General features: G+C 36.6%; 2 protein-coding genes, 1 long non-coding RNA gene and 1 pseudogene across 3 annotated transcripts; 2 read left to right on the top strand and 2 right to left on the bottom strand.

Moving 5' to 3' along the window:
* Positions 1–1,597, bottom strand: LOC145798323 (magnesium dechelatase SGRL, chloroplastic pseudogene; annotated as a pseudogene).
* Positions 1,598–3,629: 2,032 nt separating this feature from the next.
* Positions 3,630–7,293, top strand: LOC114286371 (protein FAR-RED IMPAIRED RESPONSE 1-like). The gene is made up of 6 exons (XM_082885841.1): positions 3,630–4,555; positions 4,645–5,134; positions 5,291–5,371; positions 5,635–5,777; positions 6,241–6,373; positions 7,261–7,293. Exons 1-6 carry the CDS (start codon positions 3,630–3,632, stop codon positions 7,291–7,293), a joined length of 1,806 nt encoding a protein of 601 aa, XP_082741967.1.
* Positions 7,294–9,472: 2,179 nt separating this feature from the next.
* On the top strand, positions 9,473–17,393 carry LOC145796759 (uncharacterized). Its single transcript, XR_014337272.1, has 3 exons — positions 9,473–9,852; positions 11,991–12,124; positions 16,837–17,393. It is a non-coding gene; the product is annotated as an uncharacterized LOC145796759 (long non-coding RNA).
* A 527-nt stretch (positions 17,394–17,920) lies between these two features.
* LOC114271372 (protein FAR-RED IMPAIRED RESPONSE 1-like) lies at positions 17,921–22,243 on the bottom strand. Its single transcript, XM_082885840.1, has 5 exons — positions 22,090–22,243; positions 18,637–20,855; positions 18,474–18,539; positions 18,306–18,371; positions 17,921–18,210 (listed from the first exon to the last, which is right to left on the bottom strand). The coding sequence occupies exons 2-5, from the start codon at positions 20,422–20,424 to the stop codon at positions 18,085–18,087; spliced, it is 2,046 nt and encodes a 681-aa protein (XP_082741966.1). The 5' UTR covers positions 20,425–20,855; positions 22,090–22,243; the 3' UTR covers positions 17,921–18,084.

The raw sequence follows: 22,243 nt of genomic DNA, 5'->3' as shown, positions 1-22,243 counted from the left end.
TTAAAGGACCTGTGTAGCATCCTTAAGTGGGCCCCAACATTCCACGCGGTTGTATTTCTTCAAACTGGAATGGAAATAAACTCGAACAAATGCATCCAATAATTCTTGATGCTCAGTGAAAAGCAGAGAATCTCCATGCATCACAGCCTTAAGAACCTGCCATGCCATGATAGAGAAGAGTTCAGCTATAAATCATCCATCCTAACTCAATAATCTATTCAGTTAAAAATTAATATCCTCAATAAGGTCTAAAACTCAGCATTCTAACTCATTGAATTGCTGATAAAAGGAAATTTTGCAAAATAATCACACCATCGATGAGAGCTAGTTATGGAAAACCTATCAAATTTCTATCATTTGTTTCTTTGGATGTGTCAAGTGCTTTCTAAATAGATGAGGTATCGGTGTTGCCTAGTTGAACTTACCAATGGCAACTCCTTTGAGAATATGTGGTATCTAAACTTTGCAACGAGGTCTAGTAAGAGATTAGGCCCGCTCACATAACAATGGATGTCTAAATACATATCCCCTTTCATTTCCTTCCACTCAGCAATGACATCATCTTTGCTGTACCATCCTTTCAACTGCCACAGAACACACACAGGTAATGCAAACATGCAATATCACAAAAACATCAACCTAACCAAACACCCAGAAAAATATTCAGATTCAAGCAAAAAAATATTTAGATTCAACCAACCAAACATTCAAATTCAACAAAAATATCCAGATTCAACTTTACAAACCCACAAAAATATTCAGATTCAAGCAAAAAAATACCATGAATTGCAACTTTACAACCAAACCCACAAAAACATCATGAATTGCAAAAGTTGGAAGTTCTAGTTTACCTTGTAAGCGGAGAGAGACGAAAGAGGAAGGAGAGAGGAGAGGAGGTGGTCAGTGGTGTCGTCGAGAAAGGATGACACACAGAGGAGAGGTGGTCGGTGGTCGTCGGCATTGCGATGGTCGGTGGTCGTCACATGGGATGGGCTTCAATGCAGGTAGAGAGAGAGAGAGAGAGTTCAAAAATTGAAATCAGAGTGAGAGAGGAGATGAGTACCTGTGACGGAGAGAGAAAGGGAGATTTTCTTCAATTTACATTTTGGACCATTAGATCTTGATGGTAATTGATCTCAACCGTTGATTCTCAAAGAGCATTTGGACGGGAAATAGAAACATCTCAACCATTGAAGTTTAGATGAAACAATTTAAACCATTGGATCAAAATGTATCTCTAAGATAAATTACACATTTTCAAAAACCCTTCTCCCTTATTATATAGATATATATTTTTTTTAATGTTTTTTTAAGGCTAAAAAAATGGTTGACAAAGATATTATAACATTTGTGGACCTTATTTTCTGAATAATTAATTATTGATCAAATTTAATTTAATTCATAAGAAGGAATCCCCTATCAATCCATCCAATAAAACTTATCACCCATCACAAAAGAAATCAAATTTTAATTAGCATACAATACAAAATCTCCAACAAAAAAAAAATACCTGTCTCCCAAAATTTAAATCTGACTCCACTCTGATAAAAACGCAGTATCTTATCCACGAGGCGACCACCGTCTTATCCCACTCCATTCATGATGACTGTTCATATTAAATGCAAATTTTATACCACTACACTATGATGTCTATTCAATTCATGATGACAGTTCATATTAAAATCTTAAATAATGATATATGTTCTAATTAGTATTAATGTGATCAATTCCATTTCGTAGCTTGAAAGGTCAAGGATCGAAAGGCCCGAATTTTGACCTTTCTTTTCACACCCACCTTTTCTTCTTTGTACATAGGTAATTCTTACCAAACTTAGACATTTCGTTTCCAAAAAAAAATAAGAAAAACAAGAACACAATATAGAGAGTGAGAGAGAGGACGCCGATCAAGGTTGTGTGTGCGAAAGGGTGCTGCCGACGAGGTTGCTGCCACTTCTACTTGTACCGCCGACGAGGCTGCTGCCACTGCCGTTGCCGCTGCCGTTGCCGCTGCCGTTGTGTGTGCGAAAGGTGCCGCTGCCGCTGCATTTGTGTGCCGAAAGGTGAGTGAAATAAAAATTAATGTGGTATGATCTGGTCTCCGACTAAACTATCCAACTTAAATCCAGAATTAAAAAGAAGCCAAGCTCTTCTCAAACTATCCAATTTAAATCCAGAACTATCCAATTTAATGAGATTGTTTGTTGTTAATCTTGATAAAATGTTTTATCAAGATTAACATTTTATCAACATTATTAACACATTTATTCTTGTTAATGAGATTGTTGTTATGAGATGAGATTGTTAATCTTGTTACGAAATGGGTTGTTTTTTGTTGATGAAAAAAAATGTTGTATTGATGAAATCTGCTGCTGTTAAGGAACATTGTTGTTGATGAAAAATATGTTCTGTTGATGAAATCTGGTGCTATTAAGGAACATTGTTGTTGATGAAAATTAAAAAGGAACTTCATGAAAATTTAACAAGATTAACAAAATTCACATTGTTGTTGTTATGAAATATACTGTTGTTACAAAATTCAATGATATGTTATAAACACCATAATTCAATGCACAAAATTATAAACACCATAACTCATTGTATAAATTAATTCAATGAATAGATTCATAAGTTCCTTGTTATGAACAAAATTCAATGGCTTCATCTTGTTATACTGTTATTATAATTTATACAATGAATGAAATCTGTTCATAACAAGGAACTTCATGAATTCCAAATTCAATGTTCTGTTCATAACAAGGAATAATTCAATGTTCTGTTCTGTTTTATTCAATGAACTTCATGAATTCAAAATTAATTCAATGAATAATTCAATGCTCATAACAAGGTATTTGCTATAGATTTCCATTTTAGCAGTGATCCACTTACTTGAAAGTTATGTTTTCTATAATCAGATTCCATTGAAGGGCACTCCACATCAAGTCATTTACTTTGCTGAGAAGAATCTGTACCCACTTTGAAGCTACAATGTATATTGATTCAATGAATAATTCATTCAATGTGAGTGAAGAAGTTGAAGAACAAGATAACAATGTTGAATTTAATGAGAGTGGTGAAGTTGAAGAACCGAAGAAGGGGATGTGTTTTATCTCCAAGTAAGAAGTATACACATTTTATGCAAAATATGCGAAACAACTTGGATTTGCTATAGCTTATAGAACACAAAATGTAACAAGGGATGGGGAAGTAAAGTACTTTGGAATTGAATGTATTTGGGCGCGGAATAGAACAAAAAGATCAGAAGTATATCCCCTCGAACCATCTTTGTCATAAAAAATAGATTGTAAAGCAAGGGTTGGAGCCACTCTACAAAAAGATGGAAGATATAAGCTAACCACGGTTGTGCTTGAGCACACTCATGATTTCATTCCGAGTGACTCATGACATTTTCCAATGAATAAGAGGATTCTTACTCTGGTGAATAGGAGACTAGAAGTTAATGATGCAGCAGGGATTGGGGTGGCTAAGAATTTTCATTCCATAGTTGTTGAAGCGGGGGGATATGAGGCATTAACGTTTGATGAACAAGATGCAAGGAATTATATTCAAAATGCTAGAAAATTGAGACTTGGGGTAGGCGACGCCAAATCAGTTACATTTTATTTTCATAAATGCAACAACAAAATTCGAACTTCTATTCGGCAATTGACCTTGATGAAGATGGTCGCATGCGAAACTTGTTTTGGGCGGATGCAAGGAGTAGGGCGGCTTATAAAGCATTTGGGGATGTTGTCTCTTTTGACACAACCTATTTGACAAACAAATATGATATGCCGTTTGCTCCGTTTGTAGTAGTTAATCACCACGGTCACTCAATTTTGTTTGGTTGTGGGTTGTTAAGTAATGAGAACACGAAGACATTTGTTTGGCTTTTCAAAGAATGGTTAAGTTGCATGTCACATGCTCCTCCAAAAGCGATAATAATTGACCAGTGCAGAGCTATGCAAAATGCCATAGAAATTATCTTCCCACAGGCTCGACATCGTTGGTGTTTATGGCATATTATGAAGAAAATTCCGAAGAAATTGCGAGGACATTCACAATATGAGTCCATAAAGGTTGCTTTGAGTAATACAGTTTATGATTCATTCACAAAAGATGAATTTGAGGAATACTGGGAAGCAATGATTGAAAATTTCAATTTGAATGATAACGAGTGGTTGGGGATAGTATACCATGAGCGACATAGGTGGATTCCTGCCTATGTTAAAGACATATTTTGGGCTGGCATGTCAACTACACAACGAAGTGAGAGTATGAATGCATTCTTTGATGGATATGTGAACTCCAATACAACCTTAAAGCAATTTGTTGAGCAGTATGACAATGCGTTGAGAAGTAAGGTAGAGAATGAGACAAAAGCAGATTTTAAGTCTTGTAACAAATTGTATGATTGCTTAATGGTGTATCGTTTGGAGAAGCAATTTCGTGCAGCTTACACTAATTCAAAATTTAAAGAAGTTCAACTAGAAATGAAGCGTCTAGTGTATTGTCGTGCAAATCTTATCAAAGAGAAGGGGCAATTTGTACCTATCATGTGAGGGAGGCTGTTGTTGTGGGTGAGGGGATGAAGAAAGTGGAATTTGTTGTGTATTTTAATTCAATTGAATGTGAGCTCCAATGTAGGTGTCGGTTGTTTGAGTTTAGAGGTATTATGTGTGCCCATTCACTTTGTGTGCTCATTGACAAATCCATATATGAGGTGCCAAATAAATACATTGTTTCGAGATGGAGAAAAGACTTGGAAAGAGGCTACACATGCATTCCAACCACGTACACTAAAACCGGGGCTGTTCTTAATGCAAAATTACATGATAAATACCACAAGATGTTGGATGAAATCCTAGAAATTGCTTCCAATGATGATGGTAAACACACACTGATTGATCTTGGGTTGATAGAAATCAAAGAGAGAGTGAGAAAAGATCAATCGGGTTGTGCAAGTAATGTGCCACCTTCAAGTAGCAATGTACCACCTTGTACTAGTGATGGACGACCTTCCAATACTTCCCCCAAAAGTCCGTCTGGTCGTAGTACAACAAAAGCAATCATGGATCGCAAGGTGCTTAGTCCTTTGGTTGCTCGACGAAGAGGCCGTCCATGTACCAAACGGAAGGTTAGCAAAGTGGATGAAATAGTCAATCGGTTGAAGGGAAATAAGAAAAAGCCTACAAAAGAATAGGTAAATTTGTATATGTATGATTTGTTTGTATAGGAATTGTTGAAAAAAAAATTTAAGTTAAAGTATTGACCAATGTGTCTTACTATATAGGGCCGTAAAGTGCCTCAAGGTCAACCTTGCAAGTTACATTTTCCATCTACAGATACTATGCAATATAGTATGTATGACACGGTATGTATTTGACAAAGGACTTTAAATTGTGATTTATGTTTTTATTTTTTATTTTTTAAATAATTAATGAAATTGTGTTACTATAATCATAAGGTGGCCCTAACTGAACCTTACTATTTTCCTTGCACGGATGGCACGCAACAAAGTATGTATGTACCGGTATGTATTCAATATATGATATGAAATATTTTGCATTGTTTTAATTTATATATATGCTTGTGGACAATGTTTATGAATTTTACTTTTACATTGAATACGCACAGGTTAGCCCAATGGACAATATTGGAAGCACATCTCTTACTGAACCAGAAATGGTGAACAATATATGTAGTCAAACTTCGACAATTGCATCAAAATTTGTTGACTTCAATGTAGATGCGGATCCATATGGAACATTTTTTTTTTAGTTTATTACAACTACTTTGATGACTTTGGTTTGTAAACAATGGATGGTTTGTGAGAATGAATGGATGATTTGAGAATGGATGGTTTGATGACTTTTTTTAGTTTATTTGATGACTTTGAATTCAATGTAATTGAATTTTGTTTGTGTCAATGCTGCATTTTTTTTGGTGAAGTCAATGCTGCTGCTGCATTTTATTAGAACTACTTCGATGACTTTGGTTTGACTTTTGTTTGCTGCTGCTGCATTTGTGTTGTTGCTGTTGGTGTGTTAATGTTGAACAAAATTCATCTGCTGCTGGTTGAACTCAATGTTGCTGCTGCTGCATTTTGTAGATGAATTTTGTGCAGCAGCAGCAGCTGGTTGAACTCAACTATTTTCAATCCCACAAATTTTAATCTTCTATTTTCAATATTTTCAGGCTTTATTTTGATTTTGAATTTGTATTTGTTTTTGTTTTTTGTAGCTTTGAGTCGGTTGGAGTTAGGAATTTCATGCTCTACAAGAAGCCCAAGATAGAGAATGATCCTGCCATTGATGATGAAAAGCAGAGGATTGACAGGAAGGGGAATGGAGAAGTTCTGTTTGAGGCTTCAATTGTAATAAAATATAAGTTCTGTTTTTGTAACCATTTTTTTCCCTTGCAATAAAATGTAAGTTCTGTTTTTATTGGTTGCGTTTATCAATTTTGAATTTTATTTGTTCTTATATTTCTTTGTAATGCCTTTTCTGGAAAATAAATTGCATGGAAATTAGGTTCTAGAATGTATTATTTCTTTCTGGATGTTCATGATTGGATGATTTTTTTTGTTACACTAGAATGAAATGAAAGTAAAAAATATCTTATCAAGTAGAGTGATCATATAAAAGGTTTTAAAAAAGAAAATTGCAAAAAAGGTGGTGAGAGTGCATACGTTTGTTCAAGTACACAACTTTAATGAATTTTGTGTAGCTGCTGCATTTGTGTTGTCACAATGGCTGCTGCTGCTGCATTTTTTCTACTCTTGATAAATTTTATTCATGTTCAACAAATATAGTCTCTTTAGAGGCTCAAATGATGTTGAACAAATATATTGGAAGACCAAAACAAGCCTAAAACTGTTGAAAAACAGTTCCAGAACAAGTCCAGCAGCAACATAAAAAAATTGAATTCACAATGACAACATATACCTGTACAACATATATCCACAATCCATGAGAACACGACATTCAATTCATGACAACATTGAAAAGATAACATATATACTTGATCCATCATGTCTAGTACATCCATAATTACATCATAATTACATCCATAAAATTCTCCAAAACCTAAATGTTTAACTAATTTACATTATAAAGTACAAAATGACGCAGTATACAATCCCATAAATCATTGCCTTCAAATTCTTTTCCATCATTCGAAGCCTTCTACCATGGTCATGAATTTCAGTGCCCATCTCTTAAAGCCTTGTCCTTACATCATTGAATTCCTTTGTCCTTACAGCTTTACGAAGCCCAGTATTGGAACGGATTGTAGAAGTAACGTCCTCATCATCATCGTCTGCGAACTTGAAGTAATATATATATATATATATATATATATATAAATGTCCTGCAAAAAAAAAGAAAAAAAAGTACAGAATAAATAGATTCGTAGCCCATTACAAGATTGTAAGAATCCAGACTCGAATTGATTGATTACAATGAAAATTATAGAAATATAGAATGGAAAATCAATAAATGAATTGGAATCATGGATCAAAACATATTCATAACATTAAACAATGTTCAATATAAAAAGTTAAAATAAAATAAAAAATCCTAAAAATAAAAGAAAATAAAATGTAGATAAATTGTATCACAAAAAGAAATTCCTAGGTTCTCAACACTGAAAATATTTGTCATAAGCAATGGATTACTTAGGTAGCATTTAATCACTGTGTTCGATTTAAAACATGATAAAGATTATGGGTTGAAGAACTAAGAAAATTTATGATACACACCTGAAAATATGCCACAGTTATAACTTTTATGGCTTTGTTATGATGGTATTGGTTGTGACTCCGTAGCCAAATGTAGTGGTAATTTTGATTATCAAAAAGTAGTGATTTAGTTATGAGACTTTACTGTTAATTTGCATGTGATATATTATGTGTATTGTAACATTACTGGAAAATCTAACATAATTTATAATCTAAAGGCTGATGAATTTACGGACTTCGAAAATAAAATAAAAATAAAAATAAACTACAACCATTTGGACATTTTTCCATAAAAATACGAAGCTTGTGTTTATGAGGAATTGCTTGCATACTGCTACCTTAGTGTCTATGCAAAGATCTTCCAAATATTTATCAAAAAAAATTCCAGATAAATAATATAAATTAAACAAAGAATACAAAGTAGGAAGTAATGTTTTCAATGAATAGATATGTCACATGACCAACAACGTTGATCATCATCATTGAACCCAAAAAAAAAAAAAAAAAAACTTATCTTTTACTTTTAACTAATCGAAAGCACCTTCAAAGCAAAATCAAACATTAATAATTCTCATTTAAGTAAATGCAAATTAATTAACAACACTGATAAAGTTAACCCAACAACAAAGTTTTAAATATAATATTCAAAATTACATCTGGTGTAGTGTAATAGACCCTACTCCTTAATTGGTGTAGTGTTAAGCCCAAAATAGTGTTTGAAATTCCTTTTTCTTAAATCCCTATGTTAACTTTCTATATCTTCCATAATCTCAAATATGCTTGCTTGCTGTTAGTCAATGGAACTCCAAAGAAGTCATATGCACAAAAGGGGATTGCTTGCATGAGTTTCATATATACTTGCTTGATGACAAGGTGTGAAGCATGAATCAGTGTGAATAATGAATCAGTGCTAAAGTACTTTCAATGGACAACAAAAACCATATATATCTCATCTTTACAACTTGCTATTACAATTTTTTAGGACATGGAAAAATTATTCTATATTCTTGGAATAATATTCAGTGTCTTTACAGCTTGCTGTTGTCATGTTTGATTATACTTTCAGACATTATATCAAATGGACTGCCCAGAACTTAGACAACAACAGGTAAAAAACTTGTATCAAACACTGCCCAGACATAGTATTAAATGGATTGCCTACAAAAAAATTTTACCTGTTCAGCACTGTCCAGACATTGTATCAAATAGACAGTGTTGAAAATTTTATTCGTGTTCAACAAAAAATTTCACCAGCAAATTAATATGTAGCAGCGAAAATCATCAAATTTTTCATTCAAACAGTAGAACATATATACATACAATACATTGGTGAGTCAGGCAAAAGGGAAAAACACAAAACCCCAATTTCTTGAATCAAGCAAAAGGGAAAAACATGAAACCCCAATTTCTTGAATCTTCAAACCCTAGTTTTGTGATGTCGAGTTTACTTGAGATTCGTTTTCAATTGGTCGGTAATCGAGAGGAGCATGAGATGAGAGGAGTATCCCGGTGACCACCAAGTCGGAGGAGAATGATGAGAGTATGAGAACTTTCCGGTGTGGAGTCGGATGAGGTAGTTGAATGGAGTCGGATGTCCGCGTCAGAGAGGTAGTTGGATGAGGAAGCAATGACAAGGTTTTAGGTGGAGAGGAGAGGAGTGAGGGGATGAGAGCAATAGGGCTTTAGGCAGAGAAGAAGAAAGTTTGAGACTTTGGGTCTAAAGGATCGCGATAAAGCTTTGTAGCTCGAAATTATTTGGCTCGAGTAGCTCGAAAAACATCTTCTCTTCTCTCTCTCTCATCTCTGTTTCGAACAACTACCTCTATCCGAAGCCAAAAACCATTCTTTCATCTGAGATTACGCTCACCTCTGCTCTCTCATCTTAGATCACGCTCACGCATGCTCAGCAGTCTCTTATCCATGCTCACCTCTACTCAGCAGTCTTTGATCCTATCCTAGATCTCTGTCATACCTCTCACCTCTTAACGCTCTGTGATCGACGACGAAAGAAGACGAACAATGACGAACGAGGATGAACGACGGCGAACGGGACCGAACGACGGTGAACGACACAGAATTTGAGGTAAACCTACAAGAAAATCAAAATTTCTGAGGTAAACCTAAAATCTCAAATCTAGGATTTACGTTTTGGCTTCAATGTTTGTGAAAATTAGGCGATTAACTTCTTTGATCCCTCTCACCTAGGAGGTAAACCTAAAATCCCAAAATAATTTTTGTAAAACCATGGGTTATCCCAAATTCTGTTATTAAGGTATTGGTTCTTGTGAGACTGTTTTATGAAGTTTTGAATTTGTACTGTGATAGATTTTAGTTTCATTTTCTGTTGAATTATATGGTGTTAGTTTGATTTGGAATATGGTGTTAGTTTGTTTGATTTGGAATATGGTGTTAGTGAAAACAGAAAATGAAAATGAAACAGAATATGGTGTTAGTTTGATTTGGAATATGAATTATATGGTGTTAGTTTGTACTAGGAATATGAATCCCAAACATTGAAGAAATGACATTTTCTGTTATCCCAATTGGTGAAATATGACTCACTCAATAAATTCTTGATGGAGATGTAATTTTTTACTAGGTTTGGTTAATTAATAACAAATTCTTGATGGAGATGTAATTTTTTACTAGGTTTGGTTAATTAATAACAACCCAAACACGACCTTAATGAGACAAACTAGGTCATACCAGATTCACACTTACCATCAACTAATTTCTTGACTTCAGTTCAACAACTACCTTCATTCCTATACATCAAAAGGCGAATGAAACTGAAATCAATTTGTCTATTTTGATATGCATTTCATTTCTTTGACTTGTGTTATAAAATATAGATTATCTTTGACGGAGCAATTCAATTTTCTTGTAATTGATTAGAATCCTTATATCTTATTATAAAGCTAATGGTTTAAATCTTATTCCTTTTCTCAAATTATGACTTTTGCTATACAAAAATAAAGGAAAAAGTTTCGTAGATCGAATAAGTTGATCATGTTTTGCTGCTAACCCATAAGTTATAGTTGTTGAGATTATGTAGTTGGTCTAAAGTTTACTCTAATCAACTTGAGTTTAGTCAGGAAAAAATTGAAATGCATTGCGTATTATATATGCAGATTACAGACCTATGTTTCTTCTTCTACTAATAATAGCAACATAATAGTAAAACCTAGATTGTGTGTTTGGGAGTTTGGAGATTTTTGGGTGTCTTCGGAGTCGGATTGATTTTTGGTCCTGGCTGGTTTAATGGATCTTTTCGTTTTCGGGACTGCCATGTTAGGGACTCTTCTCCGGCACTGAAGGGTCCTCTGGTTTTGTCTTCGAATTTGTGAAAGGTGAGGCAATCTGCTTGCTGCAACGTGTGAATTTTCTAGTCTTTGGGTTATAGAGTTAGTTCTTGTGGGATGTTCAAATTAATTCTGGTGATGTGCTTGTAGGGATGTTCATTTCCAGAATTTTTTTTTTAATTTTTTTTATGCTGAAATTTTCCAAAATTTTCCCCAATGTTTTTTGCTGATACCTATTGGTTTATTGGTGAAGTTTTTCCCCAAGAATGTTTGCTACTAACATTCTGTTTTGCCACTGAATTTGTTGCCTCTAATGTTCTGCTGCTACATGTCAGTTTGCTTCTGAATGTTTGGTGAAGAATTTATGGTGGTAAATATTATTTGCTGCTAAAATTTTGTTTGGGAATCCTTTGACTGTATGAAATTTTGTTTGCCAAGCCATGTCAATTTAACAGCTTTACATTTCTCCATATCATAAAAGCCATGTCAATTTTGTATGAAATTTTGTTTGGCAATCCATGTCAATTTTGTTTGGCAATCCATGTCAATCCTTTGACTGTAAGAAATGTTGGAAATTCCTCAATTTTAAAACAAATAAGAACATATATGCATTTATATTTCCTCAATCTTGAAACAAATAAATTATTAGAAATTCTATGATATACACCATCTTCTAATATTGATAATAGTTTCTATTTTGGTCCACCCTTCTTTTTCTAATATATGGAATGTGAAAAAGATTTCTTACTATTTGTTTTCTAAAGATATATGTATAAATGAATCTGTAAAGTAAAAATGAAGAAGTTATTATTTTCATGTGTATATTTCAAAAAATATATTTATTAAGTAAAACTTCATGCTGAATGTTTGTTTAAAAAATGGTTCACCACACTGATTATAATACATAATATCTCACAACTTTTTGCATATTTTAATTTCTTTATTTTCAGAGGATGCAAACAGAGGTGATCATGGCAGTTTTCAGGAAGCTTTCTTGATGCAATTTCAAAATCTTATCACCCCTATATTAGTGATTGGCCTGTTTCTTTCATCATTTTCATTTGGTCCTCGTGAGCAACAGCAGGTAAGTTATATGCTTGAATATATTTCAGGACTTGGTTGCATGGGCTTTTATAATCATAGACTCATAGTTAGTAGGTGTAGACACCCCATTTTTGACCGACCTTAAGACTCAGACGTCACCGATTGAGCACTTGGTGATGTGGCATATCGTGCTCGTTCAGAAGTCTCAGAGTCGCGGCCGTGAGCCCTGCCTCCGGACTTCCGAACCCTCTTCTGTGCCTTGCCTCGGTTTGCGAACCAGACTCGGTTTTTCTCTGTTTCTTTTCCTAAGGGGAGGGAGAGGTCCCGTAGACCATCTCTTAGTGGCCGTGGGCTACATTTTGTGGCTATAGGCCATTTTGCCCATTTCGGAGCCCGGTTTTCGATTTTCGGAGCCGTCAGGCCGTGTGCCTCGGTTCGGGACCGCTCAACCATCTCCATTCCCTCTGATTTTTGGCATACATCTTATTTTCTCCCTTTCAAGGGACACTGGGGTTTGAAAAACCCACTTTGTGGCCGAACGCCACTTTTGGTGCTTAGCAGCCCATTTTTGGGACCCCGAACTGCGTGTTTTGGCCCCCGAGCATTCGTTTTGCATCGGTTTTCGTTCATTTTTGGCAGGTACCTCTGTTTTATCACCAGGAAGGTCACTGGAGGGTGGGAGGCCAGCAATTATCTTGGCAACCAGTTATATTCCATTTTCGCCCTCCGACACCCGTTTTTCTCACTTCCGAGCCAATGTTGAACACCTTGGGGCCACTTTCTTCAACCCAAAACCACATATTTGTGTTGTACACACATGGGAGGATCCTAATATCATATGGCCGGCCAGAAATTCCATTTGACCCTTTTGAACCCCTCTTAAAAATGGCCTATTCTCTCTCCTGTTTTACAGTTTCCAAATTTAAACCACAGGGTTGTGATGAGGGGACCTGGGAGGACACCTTTTTGTGGTGGCCGGCCAGAAAATCAACTTGACCTTTTTGACCCCTAGCCGGCCGGCTAGGGGGGGTGGCTGGCCGGCCACCTGCAACTTCAAAAGGTGGCCGGCCATGATCCTCACAATTTGCACTTTACAGCTGTATAGCTGTTGTCCCCCAGAAATATCTAAATCCGGGGGACACCTTTTGAAAAAAAGCTTTGGTCCTTTTCCCCCATCCTTTCCCTCCATGCTCCCCCTCTCCTTGGTCCTTTTCCCCCACCCTTTCCCTCCATGCTCCCCCTCTCCTTGGTCCTTTTCCCCCACCCTTTCCCTCTATGCTCCCCCTCTCCGTAGTCCTTTTCCCCCACCCTTTCCCTCCATGCTCCCCCTCTCCTTGGTCCTTATAACCAGCTGCCAACATTTGTTTTAGGGGTTGGAGAAAAATTGCTTCAAGCATATACATACATATCTCCATCCATCTCTCTCATTTTCTTTGAAAACTCCTAAGTTCTACCTCATTTCTTCATCCCCACCAAGCACCACCACCACCACTTCATTCCGGCAGCAAGGGGAGGAATTCCAGCAGCTTAGAGTCATCAAAGTTGGTCCAAGAAGCAACAAAAGCATTGGTCTTCAAGGGTAAGTCCACTTTCCCTCTTTTCTAGCTCATTTTTGCACCATTTCTTAGCCATATATGCCTACTATTTTGAGCTCCGGCTCTAACTGAAATTGGCCTTCTTTTGAGCTCTTTTTCACTTTTGCTTAAGGGCTCAACACTGTTTGAGGCCCCCATATTGCACTTGCTTCAATATCCTTCTTGAATGCCATTATTTTGCATGCTTTTCCTAGCCTATGTGTGAAATGTTTTGGAGCCTGATGTAAACTGAAAATGGGCTTATTTTGAGCCCCTCTTCAACATTGAAGAAGGGCTCAACACTGTTTGGGACTTCCATGTTGTACTTTCCTTTATGTCCTCTTTTTGGTCCCATTTTTGTATGCCTTGGCAGCCCCTGATGTTGCTATTTTTGGACTTTGGTCCAAACTAAAAACAGCCATATTTTGACCCCCTTGTCATGTTCCATTGAGGGTCTTTGGCTGTTTGATGAATGTTTTGTATACTTGCTTCTTTGGCCACCTTTTGGCCCATTTTCTTGCATAAGAGCTTAGCCATATCTATGTTTGTTTTTGGGGTTTTTACAGTTCTGTAAAGTGGCTTATTTTGGGCCCCTCTTCAATGTTGTTGAAGGGCCTAACCTATTTGGAGTCAGCAGCTGTGAGTTGCTTCATAATCTCATATTTAGGGCCATTTTTGCATACTAGTTTTGCCCTATTTATGTTTGCTGTTTGGCCATGCTTTGAACTGGAAAAATGCTTATTTTGGGGCTGCCTTGCTACTGTCTATTCATTGCATGTCCATATTGTGCATGTTTGGTATAGCTATAGGCCATTTCGGGTGCCAGAATTCATGTTTCGGGACTATTCCATGCATCGGGTGTACTTTCGCCTCATTTCGGGGCTGTTTTCCCCACATTTCAGTGCTGAAATTCTATTAGCATGTTTGCATATCATTTTCCATGCTATTGCAATTCGTATGCCATTGTCTCGGTTTGCGTGCCCGTGTGCACGCATTTCGAGACACTTCATTTTCATCCATCGGCCTCTTATGTGAGTGTGGATGAGGCTCTCTCATGTTAGTATAAGTCCATGTTGCATTCTATATGCCATTTTAGCCATATTGCATTGCATATGCCATTGCATCGGTTTGCGTGCCCGTGTGCACGCGTTTCGAGGCACTTCATTTTCATCCATCGGCCTCTCATGTGAGTGTGGCTGAGGCTCTCTCATGTTAGTGTAAGCCCATATCATATTTCCATGTCATTTGCATTGCATATGTCATTTTCTCGATTTACGTGCCCGTGTGCACGCATTTCGAGACATCTCATTTTCATAGCATTGTGCATACTAGGCTGTATCTTAGTTGCATTCATGCATATCATGCATATTGCATCGTGTTCGGGATAGGAGTTAGCCCGGGCACGGGAAACAAGGTACGTTTCGTACTCCGAGTGACGGAACGTGTCTCAATTCCAAGTCACCGACCCTCCGGATCATCCATGATGGAGCTAGGTCCTTGTTGTATTTACACGTGCATTCATTCTATATTGAGTTGCACATTTCGACTCCTCGGCCATCATGCATCGGTATGCGTGATTGGTGGCACGAGGATCGAGGCATGCATATATCTGTGAAAATACATTGCTATGCCCCTTTCCTGCTCTCTGTTGCAGCAAATTAAGAATCAGCAAACTTCCAGAGTTTGGCGCGCTTTCCAAGAAAAATCACAAAACAGAGGCTAATTGGGGCATCCTAGTGGATTTCCGCGCAAGGCAGCCCAAACATACATCATTCATCAGAAGCAAGACAGTCCCTGGCTTGCACGCCAGTTTTACAGCTTTCTTAGTTAATTTGATTAATTAATTAGGAATTTGTATATTATTTGGACTGTAATATTTGGACTGTAATATTCTTTTATTCGGGACTGCATATTTATTTGGACCCTCCGCGCGAGGGCATAATTGTAATAAGTGTGCGTGTGTGTGTTGTATGTCTTCCAACCCCACGTCTTTCTCCATTTTATTTACCTGCTTATGATGGTTAGATTAGGGCATATTTCAATTAGCATACAGTATGATAGCATGTTTGCATTCATTCATCTATTTTGCATGCACCGGGCTCGGCGCATCATACTGACTGCATTTGTATTTCAATTACAAGTTAAATACATGTTAGTTGTAGCATTCCATATGCCATGTTTAGAATAGCCGAGCCTGCTATAGTTTGCATTCTTGCATGTGTTGTATTAGGCATCTCTGTATACTTAGGATTCATGCATGATTTCTAATGTAGTTTCTGTTTTGGCTTGGAGTACCTGGTGAGTTTTATGCTTTAGCATCCTTACATGCGTGTGAGTGACTGCCATGAATAGCATGCTTGCCATGAGGCTAATTGCTTATGTGATATAACTGCCTGAATGCTTGTGGGTGAAGGTTGAGTTATTTGGATTGGAATAAATCATCAACTGTTTGTTTTAAGCCCATTAGATAGTGGCAAAACCATCTTTTCTAAGCCCACCTGCGGGTGGCAAAATCTGCATTTTAAGCCTACTTGCGAGTAGCGAACCATCTTTCAAATAAACAAGCATGAAATGTTTTGTTCCAATTCAGGCGATCCAGTCTATACTTGTATGCTGTGTGCATCACATAGTAACCTAGGCTAATAACCGGAATAAGGACACACAAAGTTTTCAAAAAATAGATATCATGGTTAGTAGAGGCCGATCTTTGATCGGGCGAGCGGGGGTGCTCACGAAGTGACCTTCCCCAATCGTACCCAAGTTCCCGAGCCGAGGCAACTTTGGTGATGACGGACACGTGGCCTTTGGCACCGAGTCAGGGTTTTCTAAATTTCCCATTAAAAAACATTTAGGTGGCGACTCTGTATCTGGCAAAGCAGTCCATGTTTGGCACTTCTTTCAAAATCTGTTTTCTCAAAATGATTTGTCGGATTTGGACTCTTTGGTTCAGATTTAGAACCGTGACAAATTTGAGAGTCCTGAGCTGTAGTGACCCCAAATGAACAGAACGGGAGCTCGTTCCTCCCGGGGACGTTCGGGGACGTCTATAGTAGGATATATAGCTGAGTCGCATATTCAAGTTTTTCGTTAATGATACATATATATATAATTTGAATGTAATTAAGATTTTTGTTTTATCTTTTTGGGCCTTAAAACTTTGGAAAATGATTCTTTGCAGATTAGTTTCCAAGAGTTCAAAAACAAGCTCCTGGAACCGGGTTTAGTAGACCATGTAATTGTTTCGAATAAATCAGTTGCAAAAGTGTATGTAAGGAGCTCACCACACAATCAAATAAGCAATGATGTCGTTGAGGGACCAGTTGTCCAAGGACCTGTTGATCCAAGCAAAAGCCAATATAAATATTATTTCAATATTGGAAGTGTTGAATCATTTGAGGAGAAGTTGAAGGAAGCCCAGGAAGCATTGGGGATAGATTCTCATGATTATGTTCCTGCTACATATACTTCTGAAATGGTTTGGTACCAAGAGTTGGTTTGGTACCAAGAATATATATTACCTCTTCAATTTTGTTATGAATTGAATGTCGTGTTGTGATGGATTGTTATTGGTTGTGATAGACTAATAGTAGTAGATAGTTATTGATGATGGATTGTGTTGTGACTATTAGAAAGCACAAACAGCAGGTGCTGGACTAATGGATTTTTGGTATATCATGATTGTTTCAATATGTCAGCACCTATACTTGGTGTCCCTCAATTTTTTTGTGAGTGAAATCGCACAAACTCAATTCTTAGCAGTACCAAATTCATGAATATAATGCAAGCAAACTTAAAAAAAAAATGTAACTTGAAGATTGTCTTTCATGTTGGTTCATGTGGTTTTGACACAGTGAAAAATGCAGATTCTGATACATCCAGTGACAGTTAAGTATAACTCATGTACATTCAAAAACCAGGTCAACCTGATTATGAAACTTGGGCATCTTCAGCTGCTGATAAAAATATAAAAACTGTTTACGGTATTAGAATTGGCCACAAGAGCACCCAAGTTGCAAATAGAAACAATGCATATACCAGTCACCAAAAGCAAAAGTAGATAGTGTGTCTATTCTCATAAAAACAACTAGGTCCGCTGATCCCAAGCACACAAAAAGCTGAGTGATTAATCTGAAACAGTTTTTATGGGACCATATGACATGAAATTAAAACAGTTTTTATGGGACCATAATCTAAAATCCATCATTAATCAAAACAGGGACACAAGAATAAATAAAAACCAAACCATCCATTCAAGTCATCCATTCAAATGGGACCATATGACATAAAATTACATATCATCCAGAACCTGTTTACAACACAGAACCTGTTTACAAAAATAGTAGAACACAGACATTGAACAGGTTTCTATTTGTTCAACAGGTTGAACAGTGTATTACATTGAACAGACATTGAACAGTGTATTACATTAAAAATAAATTGGGGCATTTGGATCCAATAGTGATGGTACTGTAGAACTTTGACTGCTTAGATTGTTGACCATTCTTGATGTGCTTCCAATATTGTCCGGTGTTCCCATTGTGCAAACCCGTGCCTATAAAAACAAAGTACATATTACAAAATGATTTTAAAAAATATTGACCAATACATTCATCGTTACAAATGTGTACTTAAATATTGAACACGTACCGGTACAGACATGTTGTCTTCTGTGCCCACCATAGAAGGAAAATAGTAAGCTTCATCATGGGGCACCTTATGATTATATAGTAAGACAATGTTAATAATAATTTGAAGCATTAACATAAAACCCAACAAGAAGCAAAGTACAATATTTTAAGTCCATTCAACACATACCGGAACATACATACTATCTTGTGTGCCAACCATAGAAGGAAAATAGTAAGCTTGATCTTCTGGCACCTATCACGAAATAGTAACACAATTTCATTACTTATTGTAGCCATTCAACTATGAATCCACAAAAAAGGTTACGAAACAACCTATGCCAAGTATTTACCTGTGCGGGAGTAGTCTTCTTGTTCTTTCTCTTCAACCGATTAACTATTTGATCAACCTTGCTAACCTTCCGCCTCGTACATAGACGTCCTCTTCGGCGAGCAACCAAAGGACTGAGTACCTTGCGAGTGTTGCTTGCTTTTGTAGTATTCAGACGTGGTGGACTTTTCGGCGAAGTATGCGAAGGTGGTGCAATACTAGTAGAAGGTGGTAGAGTACTAGTACATGGAACATTACTCGCAGTACCCGATTCAATAGTTTTCACTCGATCCTTGATTTCCCTCAGCCCAAGTTGAATCACTTTGTGTTTAGCATCGTCATTGGTGGCAAGTTCTAGGATCTCATCTAATGTCTTGTGATATGAATCATGGAACTTTGGATTTATAGCAGCCCCGAAGTTAGTATATGTGGTTGGAATGCATGTATACCCTCGTTCTAAATCTTTTCTCCATCTCGAGACAATGTATTTATGTGGCACCTCATATATGGACCTCTCAATGAGCACACTAAGTGAATGGGCACACATAATGCCTCTAAACTCAAACGACCGACACATACATTGGAGCTCACATTCAGTTGAATTACAATACACGATAAATTCTACTTTCTTCATACCCTCACCCAAAAGAATAGCCTCCCTCACATGATACGTACAAATTGATCCCTCCTCTTTTGCAAGATTCGGACGACAATACACTAAACGCTTCATTTCTGCTTGAACTTCTTTAAATTTCGCATTTGTGTACGCTGCACGAAATTGCTTCTCAAAATGATACACCGTTAGACAATCATACAATTGGTTACGAGATTTGAAATCTGCTTTTGTCTCCTTTTCCACCTTACTTCTCAAGGCATTGTCATATTGCTCAACAAATTGCTTCAAGGTAGTCTTCGAGTTCACATATCCATCAAAAAATGCATTTATGCTCTCACTTCTACCGGTAGTTGACATGCCAGCCCAAAATATGTCTTTAACATAGGCAGGAATCCACCTATGTCGCTCACGGTATAATACCCCTAACCACTCGTTATCATTCAAATTGAATTTTGTAACCATTGTAAGCCAATTTCCCTCAAATTCATCTTTCGTCAATGAATCATAAACAGCATTTTGCAAATCAACCTTTATGCCTTCATATTGTGAATATCCTCTAAGTTTCTTCGGAATTTTCTTCATCACATGCCATAAGCACCAACGATGTCGAGCTTGTGGGAAAACTATTTGTATGGCATTTTGCATAGCTCTACACTGGTCAGTTATTATTGCTTTTGGAGGAGCATCTGACATGCAACTTAACCATTCTTTAAATAGCCACACAAATGTCTCAGTGTTCTCATTAGATAACAACCCACATCCTAACAAGATTGACTGTCCATGGTGATTAACTCCTACAAACGGAGCAAATGGCATATCATACTTGTTTGTCAAATAGGTTGTGTCAAATGAGACAACATCCCCAAATGCTTTATAAGCCACCCTACTCCTTGCATCTGCCCAAAACAAGTTTCGCATGCGACCATCTTCATCAAGGTCAATTGCCGAATAGAAGTTCGAATTTTGTTGTTGCATTTTATGGAAATAAAGTGTAACTGATTCGGCGTCTCCTAGCCCAAGTCTCAATCTTCTAGCATTCTCAATATAATTCCTTGCATCTCGTTCATCAAACGTTAATGCCTCATATCCCCCTGCTTCAACAACTATGGAATGAAAATTCCTCGCCACCCCAATCCCTGCTGCATCGTTCACTTCTAGTCTTCTCTTGACCGGAGTACGAATCCTCTTATTCATTGCAAAATGTCGTGAGTCTGTAGGAACTAAATCATGAGTGTGCTCAAGCACAACTGTGGTTAACTTATATTTGCCATCGTTTTGTAGACTAGCTCTGACCCTTGCTTTACAATCAATTTTGGATGACAAAGATGGTTCCAAGGGATTGATTTATGATCTTTTTGTTCTCAACCTCGCCCGAGTACATTCAATTCCAAAGTACTTCACTTCCCCATCACTTGTTAGATTTTGTGATCTAAAAGCTATAGCAAATCCACAGTGTTTCGCATATTGTGCATAAAATGCGTACACTTCTTGTTTTGAGCTAAAATACATTCCCTTCTCAGGTTCTTCAACTTCGCCAATTTCGTTAATATCAATATTGTTATCCTGTTCTTCAACTTCCTCACTCTCATTCAATGAATTATTGTTTGAATCAATATCCATTGTAGCTTCAAAGTTAAATACAATAGACAAATTAGTAAAAGAGCAAACTGAATAACTTTTTATAACTTGGAGCATGAGAGAGAGTAGCCTCAACATCTAGATTGCCTAATGCCAACCTAACAGATGTTGAAATTTCTCATAAATTTCTTTGGCAGCTTGAGCATGATCAAAGGTCACATTATAAGACACAAAAATTTTACTGTTTAAGGTATATGTGGATGATTAACTTGAATAAATAAATCTGAATCTCAGACAATGCATGTGAAAGAATAAATAAATCCAATTTTTTTTTTTTTTTAAATAATAGTAGATAGTGTGAAGGTATTACATTATAAGGCACAAATTTTTTTTTTAAAATAATCTCAGACAATGTGTTTTTTAGAAAGATTCAGGGTACATAAAGATTTGTTTGCCATAACAGATCTAATTATTTATTTCTTTAGAAAGATTCAGGGTACATAAAGATTTTTTAATAATCTGGCAAATTAATCAGATAGTGTGAGTTTATTTATTTATGTATATTATTTTGTGTTTTTAGATTTGTGCACTTACAGTTTATCTTTATCCTTACATCAATAACATCAAATGTCTTGAACTCATCATCACTAAGAAAACACAAACAATCTTAGCTCATCAGTCTTCAAACTAAGTATGTGGACAAAAATACCCAATTTTACATTAAATGTATTATCAGTTACACATTTAATAGAGGAATCTCTTAATTACATGACCTTTCACACTACGCTGGCTTCAAAATTAGTGTGGACTCTGCAGTGTATATGAGATGATACACTATTGGACTGTCAAAGCTATATCAGCACCGTTCAAATAGCTGACTTGTGAGATATTCTCAATCAAGTGTGAGTTTAATTATTTATTTATTTTTTAGACAATGAATCTGAAAAAAAATCCTCAACTAATACAGCAATGGAAGACATGGCAATAAATCCAATCTGCTAATTTATTTTTGGGTACCTCTTATTTTCACAATAATGTTATTTTCATTGTGAATCACATCTGTTATTGAATGAAAATTTTCGAGCAGATTGGATTTATGATTGACCAATGGATGTGATTTACAGAGTAACCAATGGAAGAGCAACCACAGAGTTTTGAGCTCTGGATCATTTTCCTAATTTTATGATAGACCAATGGAAGAGCAATCATGGCAGCCATAATCATCTTAGGTAGCTGTCATGGCATCCACAATGACAGAGCAATGTTTGAAGGGGAAAATACCTTATCCACAACTCAAGCAAACTTCCTCCTCTTCCACCCCGATGAAATAGCAGCGGCGGCGGCAAAAGCTAGGTCGTAGACGTTGCTCCTATATCTCTTCTCTACTCTGTTCTTTATTTCTCTGTTTTTTTGGTTTTGTTTTTGAAATGAAATG

This window comes from Camellia sinensis, chromosome 8, assembly GCF_055761805.1.
Source record: "Camellia sinensis isolate YWXY chromosome 8, ASM5576180v1, whole genome shotgun sequence".
Taxonomy (NCBI): Eukaryota; Viridiplantae; Streptophyta; class Magnoliopsida; order Ericales; family Theaceae; genus Camellia; species Camellia sinensis.
This window is presented reverse-complemented; position numbering and strand designations above follow the sequence as displayed.

Excerpts from the sequence above, each read along its gene's own strand:
- LOC114286371 (XM_082885841.1), top strand. The coding sequence starts at position 3,630 with ATGCAACAACAAAATTCGAACTTCTATTCGGCAATTGACCTTGATGAA. Across the intron at positions 5,135-5,290 it reads GTCCATGTACCAAACGGAAG|GGCCGTAAAGTGCCTCAAGG; the intron begins GTTAGCAAAGTG and ends CTTACTATATAG. Across the intron at positions 5,778-6,240 it reads TATGGAACATTTTTTTTTTA|CTTTGAGTCGGTTGGAGTTA; the intron begins GTTTATTACAAC and ends TGTTTTTTGTAG.
- LOC114271372 (XM_082885840.1), bottom strand. The coding sequence starts at position 20,424 with ATGAATAAGAGGATTCGTACTCCGGTCAAGAGAAGACTAGAAGTGAAC. Across the intron at positions 18,540-18,636 it reads AGAAGACTACTCCCGCACAG|GTGCCAGAAGATCAAGCTTA; the intron begins GTAAATACTTGG and ends ATTTCGTGATAG. Across the intron at positions 18,372-18,473 it reads AAGATAGTATGTATGTTCCG|GTGCCCCATGATGAAGCTTA; the intron begins GTATGTGTTGAA and ends TATAATCATAAG.